The 21030-nt window shown below is 49.1% G+C and overlaps 1 protein-coding gene across 4 annotated transcripts in view; it reads left to right on the forward strand.

Annotated features, from left to right (window-relative positions):
* Positions 1–17551: 17551 nt before the first annotated feature.
* The window catches only part of LOC139753462 (uncharacterized), an 830062-nt gene continuing 826583 nt past the window's right edge, over positions 17552–21030 (forward strand). For 2 of the 4 annotated variants that reach the window (XM_071670003.1, XM_071670004.1), the window contains exon 1: positions 17552–18313. In XM_071670003.1, coding sequence (XP_071526104.1) covers positions 18232–18313 — 82 coding nt within the window. In that variant the 5' untranslated portion in view covers positions 17552–18231. The remainder of the gene's footprint in view (positions 18314–21030) is intronic. The other 2 variants (XM_071670009.1, XM_071670008.1) reach the window with 1 other exon arrangement.

Below are 21030 nucleotides of genomic sequence, written 5' to 3' on the forward strand. Positions count from 1 at the left end.
GGGATTTGTGTGGCAGTGTAGACCGTCCGAGGAGCCAATACACAACTTGCCCTCCTCCCCACCACGGAGGGCGGGCGTCCGGAGCGGCTGCGTGGCCAGGTTGAGGAACTTCGTCTGGAGGCTGGAAGGTGAGTTGATAGCGTGTAGGGGCTGGGTAATGAAGGGGAGCCAGTGTCTGTTGACTGAAGGTGAAGGGGTGGTGTCTGATGGCTGGAAAGTGAGGAAACGAGCAGCGTTTGGTGGTTGGAAGGTGAAGGTGCACTGTGTGGTTGCTGGAAGGCGTTGGGCGCTTTGTCTGGTGATTAGAAGGGGGTAAGTCTTAGGTGACAGAGAGATGAGGGGAGTAGTGTCTGGTAGGTGGAAGGGGACGGTGTTTGGGGAGAGGAAAGGGGGCAGCGTCTGATGGCTGGAAAACGAGGGAGCTGTTGGAAGGTGAGGATACAGTGCCTGATGGCTGGGAGGTAATGGGGGAGGTGGGGGGGGGGACAGTTTTTGGTGGGTGGATGATCGAGGAATAGTGTGACGCGGGGGAGGAGGAGGAGGAGGAGGGATTAGTATCATGTATCTATGACAATGGAGAGGATAATCCTTGTGTCCAGCTTTTGATCTCTGGGGGAAGTGATAAAAGGTTTAAACAGTAGGACGAGGGGCGGTATCTAATGCTTGGGACACGGTGCGGAGGGTTGGGGGCGGTGTCCTATGCTCAGGACACTGGGCGGAGGGCTTCGGGGCAGTGTCCGATGCTTGGGACACGGGGCGGAGGGGGGTGAGGGCGGTGCCCCGGTGTCTGTACACAGGGTGGGAGGTGGAGAGACCAAAATTGCCAAGCAATGGGGGAGGGTGGGGTGGTGGGAGTGATGGGGGAGACGGTGGAGGGGTCGGGACACAAGCAGGATGTAGTTAGCGATGAGGCCATAAAGAACCCCAGCGCTCGACCCGGACTGTGTCATTTGCCACTATTTAACAGTACGTGTGCTACTCCCACCTCCCCGGTGATGGCAATCATGCTTGCATGTTGGGAAAATTTCTTCAGAATTCGACGCAGGAAATAGAACAGCGGTGTCCTCGCTGAAGGTCAGGCGAGCCATAGCTATAAATGACAGATGTGTGGAAGGTACACACGTAAGGGGGAACGTCGGCTGCAACCACCTTGTGAGTTTCAGGTACCCTGATGTGTATCGGCACCAGAACTGGGCGTGATTTTTTTTTCTTCTGTCGTGTGAGTACTCTTTGTGATTACTGCACACACACACACACGCACACACACACACACACACACACACACACACACACACACACACACACACACACACAAACAATCCTATATCAGGAACCCATTTGTCGTCCAGCCCAAGGGGAGGATGAACAGCTGGGTTGGCTGTGGGCCGACTGTCGCGCCCAGGATTCGACCCCGGGATTCGAACGTTCAGCTGCAAACAACGGTTGCCAGGGGTCTCTCTCCTTGAGAATTTTCCGAGATTTTAGAAAATCCAAGTTCCCCCCCCCTCCCCCCAGTTGGTGTCGCTACGTACTGATGCTTCCACGGTAACGGAACTAATCTTCGACTTTGGAATCACCCTTTTTTTTTTTGAGATAACATATACATGGCCACTTCTGCTGTGTCAAAATCTAATACTTGAAGATCCAGCTGTGACTGATGGGTCGACGGCCGTCATGTTGTTTCAGGGAGAGAGAGAGAGAGAGAGAGAGAGAGAGAGAGAGAGAGAGAGAGAGAGAGAGAGAGAGAGAGAGAGAGAGAGAGAGAGAGTTACTTTTCGTCGAGTAAACGTGCGAACGTCCTGATCCACGGACCGCGTGAGCTTAGTAACTTATGCACCGATGGGTTGGGCACTTCTGGACATGGTCGTTTCCAACAGAGTTTTGGTCACCCCAAGATGGCCGCCGAACCTGTCAACCATTCGATTCTGTTTGAACTCTAATCAACAGGATCGTACCCAGTCTCCCACGCCAAAGTATGATCCGATCCGCCAATCGCTTCGGAGATTTCTTCTTTTTTTTTCGAAAAATTTGGTATTTTCAAAACGGCCGCCAAGTCATGAGACCAGTCACGGTCGTGGCGTTGTATGTTATGGTTCAGATGGTCCTCTACCAGCGTGTCCAGTTTCGTGAGGGATCGGGCCCCGCGTCCTCCCTAAGAACCCTAGAACAGAATTTGTTAGAGCAACGGAACAAGTACAGTGAGGATCAAGCTATATTGGCCAGGCTTTATAGTAGTAGTAGTAGTAGTAATAGTAGTAGTAGTAGTAATAATAGTAGTATCAGTAGTAGTTGTTGTTGTTGTAGTAATGGTAAGGGGTTTTTAAGCCATAAGTTGAAAATATACAGAGAAAATATCAAAGATAAAAACGGTACATGAAGGGGATATAGAAAGGGACTGTATACATGAAGGGATATAGAAAGGGACTGTATACATGAAGGGGATATAGAAAGGGACTGTATACATGAAGGGGATATAGAAAGGGACTGTTAGACAGACCGTCTTTACACGAGTCCAAGCTGCGTGTAACATCAGCTTGTTCTTGGGTTCTTAATCGTTCCGACCTTGAACTTTCCAAGCTGGGGTGTCTCTCACGGCTCGTTGTGGATGCTCTGATTGTAGGGGACGACCCACACCAGCCAGCCAGCCAGCCAGCCAGCTCGGCCTCTCCGGCCTCATCTGGCGGCCGGGAGGTGGAGTGGGTCAGCCGGACCAAACCCGGCATGGGAGGAGGTACTTGAGCCGGTTTGAAATAGATATACGTGACATTAAGGGGGGGGGGGGATGCATGACGCTGTATGTAGGGCATGCATGACGCTGCATGGGGATATGTGACCCTGCACTGGGGGTAGATGACGCTGCTCATGAGTTATGAACTACAAGAGGTCATTTAATGATTAAGAGAGGGGGGGTCAGGCTGACTTTCAATGTGTGTTGGTTGATGGTTGCTTAAGAGCACATATGTTCTGATGGTTTTGACTCGTATCTAAAGTTTGTGTATGTTTATTTTTCTTCTGTGATTCCTAAGTTACCCGTCCCATCGAGTTAGATTTTAGCATCCCGGTTGTGATGGTGAATCGTAGGTTGCTCTTAATTGCTATGGTAAGTATTATTATATTCCACTTCACCTCATCTGCCGTATCGGTATAGATGCAGTTGTTGTACTTTAAGGACAACAGCTTTGTCTGTCTGTCTACATCTACCCCGTATGTCTCTTTGTATGTCTCTATCTCTACATCTATCTTTCTATCTATCTATCTATCTATCTATCTATCTATCTATCTATATCCATATATGTCCCTGTACTCAGTTCCGTACATTAATTCTTTGTCGTCCATCACCATCTTCCTTGTGCTTCTATTATGATTCGTATCATCATTCTTGTTGCTTGCCACTGGTCTTTTGCGGTTTTAACAATTTCACTTTAGGTCACCTTTCTTGTCGTATGATGCCGAGCACGACAGTAGGGACAATGCTGGGTAGTTCGACGGAGCCCTCTGGCCGGTACAGTTACTAAAGGCAGACGCTCTTGTAACCTGAGGATGTTGATGGTGTTGGTCAGTTGGTGTCAGCACCTTACTGGGGCAAGACGAGGCGTCAACCCAGCTCCCGTGGCCACACTAGTGGGCGCGCTCCTGACGGTAGATTTGGATATGAGGGTACTTTACTACGTAGCAAGTGTTGTACCACCTTATTGTCAGAAGTATTCTATTTCTTGTCAGTAAAAAAAAACAACTTAAGATGTTCAATCTCGCCCAGGTGGAGTTAACTTCAGGCGCGAGAGACTACGGGGTGTGACGTCGAATAAACCCGGCGGTTACAGCTGAAGTGTTTGAAGTGGATTTACCAAATCCAGGTAAAAGGACTCGAAGCTTTCGCCCCCTTTGTCCTCCGCCCGAGAAAACACGTTAGGTATTAGCTACTTAGCGGAGCGTGTCTGGTCGTCTTTGATTCTCTCAACGTGAATTCAGATCGTCTATAACAAGGTCCAGTTAAGGTCCGCCAGACGCCTCCCTGCTGCTTAGGCGTAATCGCTGCCTACGTGTCGCTTCCGCCATGATTTGCAGATGCGGTTACTGAGGATACTGATATGTGAGCCGAGGTTCCTTAATGTCGGAGCATTTGCCCTCACTCTTAAAGAGCTCCATTTCCTCCTTCTTAAGGCGGGGTGTGTACCGTTGGCCGGAGTTCGAGGGTCACACCTGATGGCTCTGCCTGCTGGACGTTCCTCTGCGATGCACTCTACAGCGAAGGTTCCATCAGGTGCCTTGCCATAACCCGACTGGGAGACTCGGGGGTACAGGTACGCATGATCCTACAGGAAGACCAGCTCTTTTAATTCCGAACAGCGTTTATCGAATGATCCCTGAAGTACTCATGAAATCTGGATAATATATATATATATATATATATATATATATATATATATATATATATATATATATATATATATATATATATATATATATATATGGATTTATTTTGACTGACGTTGACATTTAGTAAAAGTCGTGTCGCATCATGAGGGTTCACTGCCCCTGGAAGTGTTGGTAACATCCATACCCAGAACTGGCTGGTGTATATAGTAGGGTGGAACGCAAGAGACCTGCGCTGTATACCGGGGTGCCGGCTGAGGGAAAAATGCAAGTGAACCTCCCGGCAGTTTAATTAGTACCTACCATGGGTCATAAACTGCTCTGAACGTAGCAGGAAAATTACATTTTTGTGGGGGGCATAAAGATGTTATTACGTGTTTTATGGGAAGGGCGGGGCGCCCTCTCTCGCCCCTTCCAGGTGTTTCCCCTGAAAGCGTTCGTCGTTCGGGGCAGGACCAGCAAGGCATCGGAAACCTCGCAACTGCTGTTTTAGTGGATAGCACACCGTCCGAGGCGGTGGCTAGCGACAACGACTTTATCAAACCGTTGTCCGTCTGTTGGTTCCACAGGCGCAGGTGGGCCGAGTGCGCAGCTGGGTGGGATGAAGGGAACATAACGTCTCATAAAGCTTATTAGGACGTTACTGTTACTCTTATAGTATTATTGCCACAGGGGTTGTGTTGTGTGTGGCTCTCTCCTCCACTCAAGCGGCCGGTAGTAGTGCTCTGAGGATGGATTGTGTACCCAGATGATCAGTTTTTTTTTCCCTCCTCTCCTTATTACTCTACTCTACTCCTCATTCCTTCTACCGTTCCTTACTCCTGACTCCCTCCTCCAAGGTTATTTCTTTCTCCTTCCTTTCTCGTTCCCATACCCTGTTCAGCCATCGGCTCCGCCAGCGATTGGACTTACCGGGTAACGTTGTCATTTATATGGGCGAGGAGTGGGAGTCATTTATAAAGGCAAGGATCGTACTCATCTACAGGGATGATGGTCGGAGTTATTTATAAGGATGAGGATCAGAATTATTTATCAGGTCGAGGATCTAAGTCATTTATCATTTATAAGGGCGAGAATCATGGGAGCACATAAAACCTCATGGTACGTGAAGACGTTACGAAATCACCGAAGAGACAAGATAGTAAAGCAGAAGGCAACTCCCTACCCACCTCTCCCTCCGGCTCAACTTCAGGCAAGGGGGGGAAAAAAAAAAGGCACGTAATATGATAGAAGCGTACTGTCATAAAAGACCATCACGTCGGAAACACAGTAATATTGCTCTAATTTTATCAGCACGAAGAATCCCTCCCCCTTTCTTCTGTCCTTTGTCCTCGCTGCTCAGGGGAGCAATTTACCCTGTGGTGAAGCGGCGCAGATGGACAGTACATTAAGGAGAGTCCAGGCGGGTACGTGGCCTTATCAGGAAATTATCATAATGGTTTCCATCACTGTTAATTGACTTCCCATTCACTCCATCACACCGGTGAGTCTCCACCGCTGCTCCCGATGCTGTCGTTGAGAGGGGCCCTAGACGAACGGATGGCACGGACAAGAACACTCACCATTAAGGGATCGCTTAATTGCATCCCACCATCCCATAGCCTCATTACTAAAGGGTGCAACATTCATGTTACTCTCTTCTTACTTTTTTTTTTTCTTAGCTTTCTCAATATCAATCATGATATTAATCTCGCTAACGCTTGCCCGATGATGTATAAGTTTATCACAGCGGATTACTGAAGCGTCTCGAGTAACTCGCTCTTGAGTGCTATGCTCCTCCTCGTGCTGCCGATGTTGAGCGTGGCGCGCCTCTCGGTGAGGCACTTGAGAGTGCTGGTGTCTGAACATTACGGAGGTGCCAGTGGTAGCGGCTCCGGGGCTGGCTGTAATGCCCCCAGACACCATTGGTGGTAGCTCTAGGATGGACATGAGGTCCTTGACACCAGTGATGGCAGCTCTAGGATGGACATGAGGTCCTTGACACCAGTGGTGACAGCTCTAGGATGGACATGAGGTCCTTGACACCAGTGGTGGGAGCTCTAGGATGGACATGAGGTCCTTGACACCAGTGGTGACAGCTCTAGGATGGACATGAGGTCCTTGACACTAGTGATGGCAGCTCTAGGATGGACATGAGGTCCTTGACACCAGTGATGGCAGGTCTAGGATAGACATGAGGTCCTTGACACCAGTGATGGCAGCTCTAGGATGGACATGAGGTCCTTGACACCAGTGGTGGCAGCTCTAGGATGGCTGCAGAGGGTATGACATTCGCTCTGGTGTCCGAGGCTCCTTCACTATCCCATCGCTCGCCCTTATATTTCTAGCACTTCACCATCACCGCCACGCGTCGCGCTTCACCATCGCTCTCGCTGGTCTTTCGGTGCTGAGTCACCGGCAGTGGCTGGGATACCGTTCGTGCAAGAAATGCGATCCGTGTCTCCACGAACGCTGCTCGTAATGTTTCTGTCGTCGCTATTACTCTGATCTACGGTTGTTGCCTGAACTGAATATAGTCTGAATCGGTCGCACAGTTATTGCCTTTCTTTTATCTTTAAAGATTCTGAGGGAGACTAAGATAGGTGGATGGATAGATAGGTAGATAGGTAGATGCAAGACGTGTCACCTTCAGTACCCATAGGTAGATAGATAGATAGATAGATAGATATATAGATAGATAGATGGGAATGTAGATAGGCAGACGCCAGTTATGTCACCATCACTACTCATTTAGAATCATGAATAGTGACATCACCTTCACATCCTGTTCCCCGAGGATGACACCGGTCTTTGGTGGGGTGGGGGGGTTCACCATCAAGATCACCATCACCTTGAGATGTCCCCATCCTCACCATTCCATATGGTGACTATCACCATACAGGCATCATACCGGCACAGTGACCCCTGGCCACTGGTCTTCATTGGTCTCATGGTCATCGTTGCAGTGACTGTCACCATCCCCGTCACCATCACTGACACCCCCTTCCTCACTATCGCCATTTGCGAAGACCAGCGTTAGAGCGGATCTGCATAATTATGTCGTTATCACTGTCCTTTACTGCCACTAGGACGTCAGGTGCAATCACCATATTATCACCATCTACGCTAACCTCTAGTATTCCAGCCAGGGTCAGCCAGCGCCTGGGGACGTGGGGCAAAGGTCAGCTAGCGCCTTAGGGGGCGAGGTCAGGGGGTAACCAGCACCTTGTGGGAGTGGGATAATGCATGGGAAGGACAATTAACAGGAGCGCTGATGGGCCACGACGAGGTCCTCTGCGATCATAATCTTGTTCATGTTAGAGGCAGGATAGTAAAGCAGAAGGCACCACCTCTCCCTCTGGCTCAACAGCAGGCTGGAAAAAGCTGAAAAGGAACACCACGTAAGTTCGGAGAGAGTATACTGCCACGGAAAGTTTATAGGAAAGTGTTGCCAGAGAATCGTTCCTCACTCTTACTGCAATGGCCGATTCCATGGGGGAGGCTCAGCTCTGAACTAGAAAAAGAGAAATCCTCATTTGTTTAAAGAGTGAATTGTTTCATTTTGAACAGGACTTTTTTGCTGATTATCAGATATCGCTGAATTATTTGTCCAGCCTTGATTCAAATCTAATGATAATCCGCATTTACTGCATCTGGTGATATTGTGTTGCGATATTCTACACTCTATACCTGTAAATTATCATGCTCGTGTTGCTATTATATCTCCTTTTAATATCATACATTTATATAGTAAATGGTCTTGAGATCTCTGTATCAAGTCAAGAAATTCCTGCATTTTACGTTGTCAGTATTGTCTGGTAGTTTAAGAAATAGAACCCCTCAATATTTTTTTTTTCTTTGAGAGAGAGAAAGAATAATTCTAGTGTTCTAGGTCTTTCCTCGTATGGCTTATATCTAAGGGACGGAATTTTGTTTTGTTGCTCTTCTTTGAATTTGTTCTTATCATTTCTACATCTTTGATCCTGTTTGGTTATCAGATTCTGATGGCTTACAGTAGACGAGGTCTGACCAGAGCGTTATATAGAGTATTGCACCCTTCGTTGTGTAGTTTGTATATATCATGCTGTGAAACCTAGTATGGCTATTGGCTATATGATGTAGTTTATCGTCTATTAGGTCATATTTACTCCTGGAGATCTTTTCCTTCTGGCTATGGTTTTCTGAGCATTTCATGTTCATGATTAATTTCTCTAGCGCCAAGATCCATTTCTGTGCATTTACGCGCAATGAAGTCTCTTCAGCACGTCTCTAACAACTTCAGTGCGTCCGAATCACTTTTGAATCTTTGATTCTTCCTAAAATTGTGTGATCGGCAAATTTAGACATTCTGCGGGCGAGTGCTGCCTCCAGATCAATATTGATACAGATAAAGGAAAGTATTAGTCCAGTAGTGCATCCCAGGAGTGAGCCTCGTGGTACCCCACTTCTCACCGTGAACCAGCCGGTCGGTCGGACGCTTCCTGTATTACCGCCAAGCGTTGTTTGGTTTCCCTCCCGTGAACCAGTTCGCTGTCCGCGCGCGGGGTGGATTTCCTGCGTCGCGAGCTTTGATTTTACGTCGTAATCTATTAATGTGCTACTTTTGTCGGAGGCATTTTTTTAGGGGGCGGGGGAGGATCAGGGGTCAGTCAGCGCTTGGGAGGCGGTGAGCAAGGGGTCAGGCAAGCGCCCGGCGGGGGCGGGGGTGGGGGTCAGGGGCAAGCCAGACGGCGCGGTCATCAGTATGCAGGAGGCGGCGTGCCCAAGGTCGGCCGTCGGCTCTCGAGGCCGTGTTAGTTGGCTACATTGCTCAGCCTCCCTACTGACCCACACACCCTCACCATCACCCTAGTCCCTCCTCACTCTTCACTATCATCCACACACACCCTCACCATCACCATCACCCCGCGCACCGTCACCATCACCCCCCCTCCTCACCATCACAAACCTACCACTATCCCCCCCGCGCACCGTACTTACACATACTTCCCCATTACCATTTACGTAGCACACTCTTTGCCATCACTCTCGCTATCGAGCCGTACACCACCTCCGCCACATATACACGCACTCGCGTCTTTCACTGGACACCTCACTACCACCCAATGCACCCTACCATCACACACACACCACTCACACCATTACCCACACATCGGATCGCGTTCGTGGTTTCACTGGAATGGCGGCTCGGGTCTTGCACACAGCACTTTGAGTCCACAATAGAAGTACATACATTCTCGCCCCCGGACGTAACATTATTGCGGTGTGAATACTGGTGCGAAGGGAGACGTAATGTCCTCCAGCCGTGGAGTGGTAGCTGCATGCTTCCAGCGGGAGATATGCTCCGCAGGGCCTTCTACAGTCACTCCTCGGTTTGTTCCGCGACTGTGAGGGAAGACAGTTCGACCGGAGCATTTTGTGACGACCTTGTTGCTTGCTCTGTTGCGGATACTGCCCCGTCCACAGCGGTCGACAGTGTGTGGATGATGGATGGGGAATCATTCAATATGTCGATGAGATCAGAGGAACGTCAGCTGTGTACGATGAAACCTGTGGGAGTACTCTGCACTGACTCACGTGCATATGTACGTGTATATCACAGCACGAGTGACGCCCATCGGAAAATACAGATAGATTTCGTGAGACTGTCGGAAATTGTTGATACTGTTAGTAGTCAGGGGGACTTAAGCTTGCGTCTGCCGGCACACACTCCGCTCCCAGAGTCTCCGCAAACACGATAGTGTTCTCACCATGTAGGCCCCCGTAGCCAGACAGACCCCCGGCTACAAGAAGGAAGCCGCTGTGTTTATGGGTCGCCTCGCTATCGCTAGCATCTCCCCGGGGATATTTTGAGCAGACCTCCCCGTGCTGACGTGTCGTGCGAGAAATTGTGGACCAGAGCGCTGGATAATTTTTTTTTTCTTCTTTTTGCTTGAAGGGAATCTTACGCTCTTACGTGTCATTAGAGCTTAGCTGCCGGGCTCTCTCTCTCTCTCTCTCTCTCTCTCTCTCTCTCTCTCTCTCTCTCTCTCTCTCTCTCTCTCTCTCTCTCTCTCTCTCTCTCTCTCTGTCTCTCTCTCTCTCTCTCTCTCTCTCTCTCTCTCTCTCTCTCTCAATTCTCTTTTTTTTCTGTTGCTTTATTTTTTTACTTTTTCTTAGGGCCTGGCCCCAGTGAGGGGCTACTGCTGCACGCGATAAGAAACCCCCCCCCCCTTTTTTTTTTTTACATGAAAGAGATAATTCTATATGGTGGCTGCCTTGGGAATGCTGTGCCCCGTGCCGCCCTTGAGAACGTTAACGACCTCACCAGAGACGGACTACCTTCTCGACGACGACTGAAACAGAGGAGGAGGGAGGGAGGGAGGAGGGAAAACTTACCGAGGGGTGGGGGAGAGGCCGTCGCGCAGAGCATGGAAGAAGGGGAGGTCTGCGAGGCGAGACGGCTCGGGGGTGTCTTTCAGGAAGGAACATTGTGCTCACCCCGGCGTCCGTATGTAGGTTGGAGGTGGGATGTTAAACCCCTACTACTCTCTCTCTCTCTCTCTCTCTCTCTCTCTCTCTCTCTCTCTCTCTCTCTCTCTCTCTCTCTCGTCCAGCAGCCCCGAGTTCACTAACCACGCGACGACGCGTCGTTCACAACAAACGCGCGGCCGTGGCCTGGAGCGGTGTCGTTTTCGAGTTAGAAGATGGCTGGGGAGGGGGGGGGGGGGATATTCCGTTTCGACCCCTTTTTTCTATTTGTCGGTGAAAGGAACTTAGAGCGTTTAAGCCGGGTTATAGCGACAGATCCAGATAAAGAAACTTTATTATAGACTTTATCATAGTGACAGACCCAGATAAAGGAACTTTATTATAGTGACAGACCCAGATAAAGGAACTTTATCATAGTGACAGACCCAGATAAAGGAACTTTATTATAGTGACAGACCCAGATAAAGGAACTTTATTATAGTGACAGACCCAGATAAAGGAACTTTATTATAGTGACAGACCCAGATAAAGGAACTTTATTATAGTGACAGACCCAGATAAAGGAACTTTATTATAGTGACAGACCCAGATAAAGGAACTTTATCATAGTGACAGACCCAGATAAAGGAACTTTATTATAGTGACAGACCCAGATAAAGGAACTTTATCATAGTGACAGACCCAGATAAAGGAACTTTATTATAGTGACAGACCCAGATAAAGGAACTTTATCATAGTGACAGACCCAGATAAAGGAACTTTATTATAGTGACAGACCCAGATAAAGGAACTTTATCATAACTCGTGTACTGATGTATAGTGACACCCGACTCAATCGTGCGTCACATTTGTGTGAAAACTGAGCAAAGTATAGCAAGGTATACCAGCAACATGGCATTACTTTCTCGGAGGGGATCCACCAGGGTGATTAAAACTCCATTAACATAAAGGCTACCATATGCAGAATCCTCTCGACTTCCTAATTAGTTATTTTGATGAATTTCCTTCAGTTCCTTTAGCTTATTTCATGTCTTATTAAAACGGGTTCGGATCACTGCAATATCCGTCCCCCTGCACAAGCGAAGGCAAATATGATTTCCAAGTTGTTGTGTGTCTCCAAACTTTCGAAGTTCTCTAAGCTATATGTGTGTGTGTGTGTGTGTGTGTGAGAGAGAGAGAGAGAGAGAGAGAGAGAGAGAGAGAGAGAGAGAGAGAGAGAGAGAGAGAGAGAGAGAGAGAGAGAGAGAGAGAGAGAGAGAGAGAGAGAGAGAGAGAGAGAGTATTAGACACACAATACTTGAAGATCAAGGACTCAGTAAAAGACTTCAGACGAGGGGATATGGCAGGTCTTGGGGGGAGGGGTTGCATCCTCGAAGGTTGTGGCATGTGCGTTGAAACACTGGGGAAGCCTGTGTGTTGAGCACGTGTTTGTTAACGACAAATTGGTTTGTGGACTGTAACTAATAATAATAATAATAATAATGATAATAATAATAATGATAATAATAATAATAATAATAATGATAATGATAATAATAATAATGATGATGATAATGATAATGATGATAATGATAATGATTATAATAATGATGATAATTATAGTAGTAATAATGTTGATTATAATAATAATAATGATAATAATAGTAATAATAATAATAATAATAATAATAATAATAATAATAATAATAATGATAATAATAATAGTAATAATAATAATAATAATAATAATAATAATAATAATAATAATAATGATAATAATAATAATAACGAATGATAATGATAATGTAGCAAGTTTACGTAAATAACATTATTTCCTGAAGTGCTGAAGTTTTTCCTTAAATTACTCTCAATGAAATCAGAAAGAAAAATATATTGCTGGTGTGTCATGCCTGTGCTTCGTCATACTGAAGTGAGGTGTGGGTGTATATCTCCATACTGGAGTGTGCCAGAGGTGTATGTGGTCTCAATATAGTGTGCCAGGTGTGTATGTGGTCATACTGGAGTGTGTCCAGGGTGCACACCTTCATACTAGAGTGTGTCGTGAGTGTGTGTCGTCGGTGTGTCTCGTCATACTGGTGTATACTGAGTCTGTCCAACTTTAAAAAAAAAAAAAGAAAAAGAGCAGCAGACGATGAACAACACGGCATTGCAACATCACATGACACGAGAATACCGAGAACCACAAGCAAGAGGCAAGAGGGTTGGTCGCAAGTGACTGCATCGGGAAGGCAGCCATGCAGCATGGCTTCCGTTACAGCTCTTATTACACCAACGCCTGAGTCTTGTCCATTGTGGCGTGTGGGGGTGAGGGAGGAAGGGAGGGAGAGGAGGGAGGCGCTGAGAGTATCGTGCACCCGGATGTAGCCACCACCACCACCACTGTGAGACGCTTGCCCAAGCGGATCAGGATGAAAAATGTCACCTCTGAGGAGTCGCCACCCTCTCCTCTGGGCACTTCAGCGCCGTATAAACAACGACAGGAAGCTCCCAGTCCTGTCCGTTAGCTCGACGCCAGGGAGGAGGGTCGGAGGGCCGAGCAGGCAAGCAGACAGACAGGCGATGATCCAAGTGTTGACTCAAAACCTCGAGTGTTGTCGTGAGTGTATGTCGTTGTATGGAGTCGAACCTGCGGCGTGTCACGGGGAGGGCAGATAACAGCAGACCTGGCGGACCATCACGAGGTCATCTTCCTGAGAACAGGGATCGTCTTATGGCCTAGACTAACGCTATTTGATCGGTTGCTTGTCCTTAATATCCCCTAAAACCCAGGAGCTAAGGATGAACTGTCATACCCCATTACACTTACACGATGCAAGCGGCCCTTGATGCTGTTTGGAACAGAGTCAAGGTAGCGTAGGGAGAAGGTTCCTACCCACTCAACCATCCCTCAGGAGCAACAGCATGCGAGTAAAGAAGCCGAGAACACGCGTCAGGTAGTGTAGAGTCTGCCGACGTGGACGTTCTGCAGGAAAGTGAGTATGTGAAATAATGACCTAATGAATTTCCGAAGCCGCTGGATGCTCCGTGGGAGGAGGAGGGAAAGGAGGAGGAGGAGGCTTGGATGTGAAAGGGCAGAAGCTGAGGCTTTTTTATATGTAGACGGGAAGGATGAACGTGTGTTTATGTTTCTTCCATATTCTCATATACTGATAACTGCCATCACAGAAGTGTTTGTCTAGCCTTGATTTTAAAGGTATTGTGTGGTTATCCCTCGTGAACAAGCTTACTTACTGATAGTTTGTTACCAGTGAAGAATGTGTCTCACCTTGATTTCAGTGTATTGTTTCTCCTCGCACTGACGAGAAGAGTTTTCTGTCGCCCACGTTCGTGTTATATTCCCTTCAGTCCGTTACTGCAGGTCTGGACGCTGAATCTGTCTGACGCAAAGGGATTGCCGCTGGTGGTGTTGTCGAAGAGATTGCTTGGTGTGTGTGTGTGTGTGTGTGTGTGTGTGTGTGTGTGTGTGTGTGTGTGTGTGTGAGCTTAGAGCACAGTGATGATATAGCTAGTGTAACTAGCTATCACTTTATCTATGTATTTTCATCTGTTTGTCTGTCTGTCTGTCTGTTTGTTTCTGTCTGTCTGTTTGTTTCTGTCTGTCTGTCTGTCTGTCTGTCTGTCTGTCTCTTTCCCTCTCTCCTTCTCTCTCTCTCTCTCTCTCTCTCTCTCTCTCTCTCTCTCTCTCTCTCTCTCTCTCTCTCTCTCTCTCTCTCTCTCTCTCATACTTTATCACCGTTTCCCATGGTAGCAAGGTAGCGTCAAGAACACACGAAGAAAGGCCGCATCCGCTCACATCCATTGTCTAGCTCTATGTGTAATACGACGGAATCATAGCTCTCTCTCTATAACCAGGGCTAACATACATTTCCATAGTTTACACCTGACGCCTCTATAGCCCTGGTTAAGTCCCATGACAGCACATCGACCCTTGTACACCACCTCGTTCCAATTCATTCTATCCCGTGCACGTCATTCACCCTCCAGTATATATATATATATATATATATATATATATATATATATATATATATATATATATATATATATATATATATATATATATATATATGAGTAAAGACATGGAACATATATATACAGGGTTCAGAACGGGGCAACACAAAGTGTGAGACTCTCTCCCCTTAGCACACTACACACAAACACACACACACGCTGGAAGTCATTATGGGTAATAGCGTTAAACCAACGAGTTTTTATTACAGTGCAGTGAACAGTTGGAAGACTTTCTAATTATCATAACGCCGTGCAACACAGCATCTCCCGCGCTGAAGGGGCTTTTCAGCAAGCAATCAGCAAAAGGGAGGGGGGGGAGAGAAAATATGTCCAGGCGAACACCTCTCTCTCTCTCTCTCTCTCTCTCTCTCTCTCTCTCTCTCTCTCTCTCTCTCTCTCTCTCTCTCTCTCTCTCTGCTTTCACTGTACCCTCCCGGGAGTCTGACCGTGTCTTGCGAATTCCTCACGATCTCACAACGCTCGAGCGTGGAGAACGGCTTTTGCGGGGATCTGGATTAGTTGTTTTCGTACGGGTGAGGGGAAAGAAAATGATGGGTGTCGGAACGAGAGAGAGAGAGAGAGAGAGAGAGAGAGAGAGAGAGAGAGAGAGAGAGAGAGAGAGAGACAGACAGACAGACAGAGAGAGAGATTCAAAGCCCCAGGCCTGCCTCTCCCTCCCCCCTTTTTTTTTGACAGAAGAAATCCCCCACTGAATGGATTTCATTTCGCTGGGCCGTGTGTGTGTGTGTGTGTTGTTGTTGTTGAAGGACCATTGGCGTGCCGCCGCCGCCGCCCGCCCCCTAGCACCACCCACCCACCCATCCACCCCTACAGCGGATATGCCGATCAATGATTAATGTCCCGCCCCGTGTTGCGTCGGTGATGGATTACTGTCCCGGGACACCGTGTGACAGTGAACAATTGATGTCCCTCAGCGCCGTCGTTCCGTTGACTGATGTCCCGTAACGGGAAGTCGCGACGGGACAGCAGTGACCGACGCGTTATAACCAGTCTCTCTCTCTCTCTCTCTCTCTCTCTCTCTCTCTCTCTCTCTCTCTCTCTCTCTCTCTCTCTCTCTCTCATTGGGACATTGATAACTGACCTCTCATGCTGAGGTCTGGCTGGTACATCTGTAATCGATGTAGATGAACGCAGACTGTTGGGTTCTTTCGATGTCCCTCAACGGGATGTCTCGTTGAGACCTTAGTGACTGATGTCCCATAATGTCATGTCGCTCAGGGACTTCATTGGCTGATTTCCCACAACGTGATGTCTCAGCCCTGGACTAACTGTTTCGCCCACGCCCAAACACCCTATTTCTGACACCCTGCCATTGAACAGATTCAGCACAACATCGGTTGTATGTACCATGTTTTTACTCTCGTGCGTACACACACACACACACACACACACACACACACACACACACACACACACACAACACATAACACATACACTCCAGTCTAAGCTAGGTACCCATTCATCCACCAGACCCCGAAGGGAGGATGAACAGCTGCGTTGGCTGTAGGCCGACTGTCGCTTCTGGGATTTGAACCTGGGTGGACCTGTGCGTGACTCATGATCAGCGACGCTAACCATTACGTCACTGGAGTCCCTTTTTTTGAGTTCGATTGCCGATACATCTGTTGTGTATGTGTGTGTGTGTGTGTGTGTGTGTGTGTGTGTGTGTGTGTGTGTGTGTGTGTATTTATGATGGTTTGTTGTTGTAGTGAGTGTGTTGCGTGGGGTCGTCTCTTGATGTCTCCGTTACTCGGGTCAAGACTTACTGTGTGTGGTACAAGGTTCAATACGTACTGTGTGTGGCACAAGGTTCAAGACGTACTGTGTGTGGTACAGGGGGTTAAAGACGTACCGTGTGTGGTACGCGGGGTTGGGGTGGAGGGGTGGGGGGTTTAAAATCCGTACCGATTGAGGTACAGAAGTTAAGAATGTACCTGGGGCTGGCAGAGACAGCGGGGGTGCGGCCAGACCCCAGCGACGTAACTCTGATCAAAGACCAGGGGGTGTGGCGCGGGGTTGGGGGGGGAGAGGGGGAGAGGGGCGAGGAGCGGCACCCAAGCCAGACCCAGCCATCAAGACCAGGGGTGTGGCGCGGGGGGCGGCACCACCAGACCCCAGCCAGACCCAACTAACGTAACACTGCCCCGGTGGGTGTGTGTGCAGGGGCGCCCCCTCAGCCCAGACATATATGCAAATGCTCGAGGTGTGTGGCAGGCGGAGGGGCTATTTCTGAGCGTGAGTGTGTTAGTGTGTGTGCGCCGGTGCTTGTTCCTGGCTTCCCTCCCTCGCGGCACTCGCACAGACACGCACACACTCACTCACTCACAAACACACTCTCTCACCAGCCCCTCACGAAAAACACTCGTCTGTCCCCAACTTATATGTGGCGGTACACACCTGCCGCTGTCCCCCTTCCCCCAAGAGGGCTTGCCTTTCCCCCCGCGATGTCATGGCGCCTCCAGAAGGCGCGGCGCGGCGCGGCGCGGCCGGCTGCTGGCTCCGACGGCCGCAAGAAGCACCCACCTCCCTCCACAGGTGGTCCACCAGCTGTAAGAATAGGGGAAAGCCCCGTATTTTGGCAACAGTACGCGCCACCCGCCGCCGCCGCCGCCACCACCACCACCACCAGCCGCCGTCGCTGCCACCACCACCACCACCGCCACCACCACCACCAGCTCCAGCAAGTCGGGAGCGGCAGTCGTCTGGTACAGCAGTGACGGCCGGCCACGCGCGCTGTGTGTCCTGGCCGGTCGGCATCGTGCAGCCCTGAGTGGGTGCCTGTGTGTATACCCTCGTGTCGTGCAGAGCGGCCTCTGCCTCACCCTCCACCTCCGCCTGCCTCTCGCAGTGTCCAAGTGGTGCAGAACCTCTCCTCCTCCCCTCCTCCTTCTGCTGCTGCTCCTTCTGCTGCTGTTTCTGCTGCTGTGTCTGCTGTTCTTATTGATACTGGTGTTGGTGGTGGGCAGCAGTAGCGACTGTAGTGGCAGCGGCAGTAGCAGAGGCAGCGGGTGCTCCCAATGCAGCCAACAGGAGCGGAGGAGCCGTGCCACGGGCCCTTGTAACAGCAGCAGCACAGTGCCACACCGAGGGGGGAGGAGGAGGAGGAAGGAAGCGTCGCTGCCAACACTCTTAGGTGGCCGGAGGGGAGGCAGAGTGCTGGTGCAGGAGGGAGAGAGAGGAGAGGGAGCTGGGGCAGTGAATACGGGGGGAGAAGGAGTAGAGAAAGGTGACGGAGGATTACTGGTGCTCGGCGCGGCCACAGCAGAAGGAGGAGGAGAAGGAGGAGGAGGAGGAGGAGCAGCAGCAGCAGCAGGAGGAGGAGGAGGAAGGCAAGGTGGGCGTGGGCGGAGTGAGCCATGCGCCCCGCCCACAGTCATGCTGCTCGACCCACCCACCAACAACACCGACCATGTGCCACCCACCGCCCTCGCAACCCTAGCACCCGCCCAAGCACAAGGTAGGTCACCCGCCTCATTCCAGGCACGACGGGTCAGCTCCCGGGTTAGAGGTCACGAGAGCAACAGGTCGCCCCGCACCCCTTCCCCCCTCCCTCCCTCTCTCTCTCTCTTTCTCCCTCCTCTCCCTCCGCCGCTCCTGGCGAGAGGATTTGCATCCCGGAGAAAGAGAGAGGAGAGGGAGAGTGGGAAGGAGGGAAAGGGAGAAAGAAGGAAAAGGGAGATTGGACAGGCCAGGTGAGAGAACCCTTGAGGGGGTCTGGAGATTGTGTTATCGGCGCTGGGGCGGGATACTGCCGCGAACTCTTCCTTTGAAGCCGAACAGATCGCTACCGGGGTTACTGACCTGTGTGTCAAGGGGTCAGAGGTCATTTAAAGACCACCTGACTGAGGCGGGAGCATTGACTGGATGTTGGCTGGGCTGTGGGGGGAGGGGGTGGACGACGACTCCTCGCCTCTCGGGGTATCACGTATTCCAGCCTGGCTGGCCACGGTGGGGGCCCCCTTCAAGGTCGCCTCGTGTGCTTGTTGTTTAATTTCGTTATGAAGTAGTTGGGCCAAGTTTCCAGAAGGACGGCCGTGTTTACCTGTACCGGAATAATTTGCTACCGTGTGTGTGTTTTTTTTGAGGGGGGCGAGTGGGTGTGGGAGGAGAAGGGTGGCTCACGAGGGTCCTCCTGTGCCACAAGGCTTTCACACACCTGGATATGGGACTCACGAAGGTGCCCCTGTGCCACACGGCTTTCGCACACTTAGATATTGGACTCACAAAGGTGTCCCAGTGCCACACGGCTTTCACACACCTGGATATGGGACTCACGAAGGTGCCTCTGTGCCACACGGCTTTCGCACACTTAGATATTGGATTCACAAAGGTGCCCCAGTGCCACACGGCTTTCACACACATGGATATTGGACTCACGGAGGTCTCCCTGTGCCACAAGGCTTTCACGCACTTGGATATTGGACTCACGGAGGTGCCCCTGTGCCACATGGCTTTCGCACACTTAGATATTGGACTCACGGAGGTCCTGTGTGCCACAAGGCTTTCTCACATTTGGATATTGGACCTTGTGTGTGGGGGATGTGGGGGTTGTGATCCGACAACAGTTGTGGTGTGACCCTGCAGCATGGCGGTTGCGACCCTTGGGTATTATGAAGTAATCTCCAAATTGACCCTCAGAGGTCAGGTCGAGGGGTCGCAACGTCCTGCCGTAAGAGGTAAAATATGATATGACACTAACTACTGCCGCTGGCGTCTAGCTCTACCTGTGGGTAGCATCTTCATGGTAATTATCGTAGGTTCATGGGGCCAGCTCTGGGGGTGTTCGTGGATCCACCCGAGGGGGGTTCAAGGGGGGAAGCTTCGGGGGTTCATGAGTTCAACCGGGGGTTCACGGGGTCACCCAGGGGTTAGCTAGGGTTCACGGGGCTAACTGAAGTTCAGGGGTCCAGCTGGGGTTTAGCGGGTTCAATCGGGGTTCTCAGGGACAACAAAGGGTTCCTGAAGCCTGCCGAGGCTCACGGGGGAAGAGGGTTCATGAGGTTCTTCAGGGATCACGGGGCCAGGCGAGGTTTCCTGGGGCCCCACTCCTGTGACGTCACACAGGTTGCACTTACAAAGACAATCTTTCTCCCTCTGGCTACCGTTTTCACTCACCCTCCCTCCCTCCCCCATGTAACCTCTCTCTCTCTCTCTCTCTCTCTCTCTCTCTCTCTGAACTTAAGCCAGCTTATTGGTAACCTGCGTGAGCAGTATAAGAGAATCATTAGACGAGTTCAGAACAACCTGCAAGAAACACATGACTGCTGGCATCAGCAGTCATATACAGTGAGACATGTTTGAGAGACCCACCTTGACACATGCGCACACACACATTATATATATATATATATATATATATATATATATATATATATATATATATATATATATATATATATATATATATATATATACCCTGATGATGTAATTATTACACGAAAGTGCACTTGGGAACTTATCGTGTTTCATTTCATATACTTGATTGCGCGCTAAATTGCGATCCTTTCCAAAATAGGAATATATATATATATATATATATATATATATATATATATATATATATATATATATATATATATATATATATATATGGGGCTTTTTGAGATATATTTGTATGGTTTGTTTAAGATGACGAAGTGTCTGGTGAAAAGGATGTACGTGGACTAATACAGCAGACACCTTTTTTCAGTGACGCTGGTCAACACTAAGAGTATAGGAGTTTATAAATAAAGTTCAGTCTGAAAAATTCAACTGAACACGAAAGTTTAGACGGAAAAAATTGGGATAAAAGTCAAGAAAAAAATAAGGCGCAGAAACCTTATTTTTTCTTTTTTTTTTTTCTTAGAAAAGAACAGAAACAAAAAGTTTAGAACAGAAAAAAATTTTCCGGAAAAGAGTTCAGAAAAAAGTTCAAAACAAAGGCTTGTCAGAGCACGTTTGTTTTATGACGGTTGGATCTTGTACGGCGAAATGAAGGAAATATCAGAGAAAATTCATATGTGCAGAGATGGTTAAAGACATGTCTAACTCCTTTGGGCCGACGTTACATGCACTTGAGCGCGACGGTACGATCCTTGAGCACGAAGACGAGAACCTTGAGCAGCACGACACGATGAACGACCCAAGAGTACGGCGGTACGGGCCAGGGGTATGATTGTAAGCCAATCATACCCA

The sequence above is a fragment of the Panulirus ornatus genome, chromosome 14 (genome assembly GCF_036320965.1).
Source record: "Panulirus ornatus isolate Po-2019 chromosome 14, ASM3632096v1, whole genome shotgun sequence".
In the NCBI taxonomy this organism is placed as follows: Eukaryota; Metazoa; Arthropoda; class Malacostraca; order Decapoda; family Palinuridae; genus Panulirus; species Panulirus ornatus.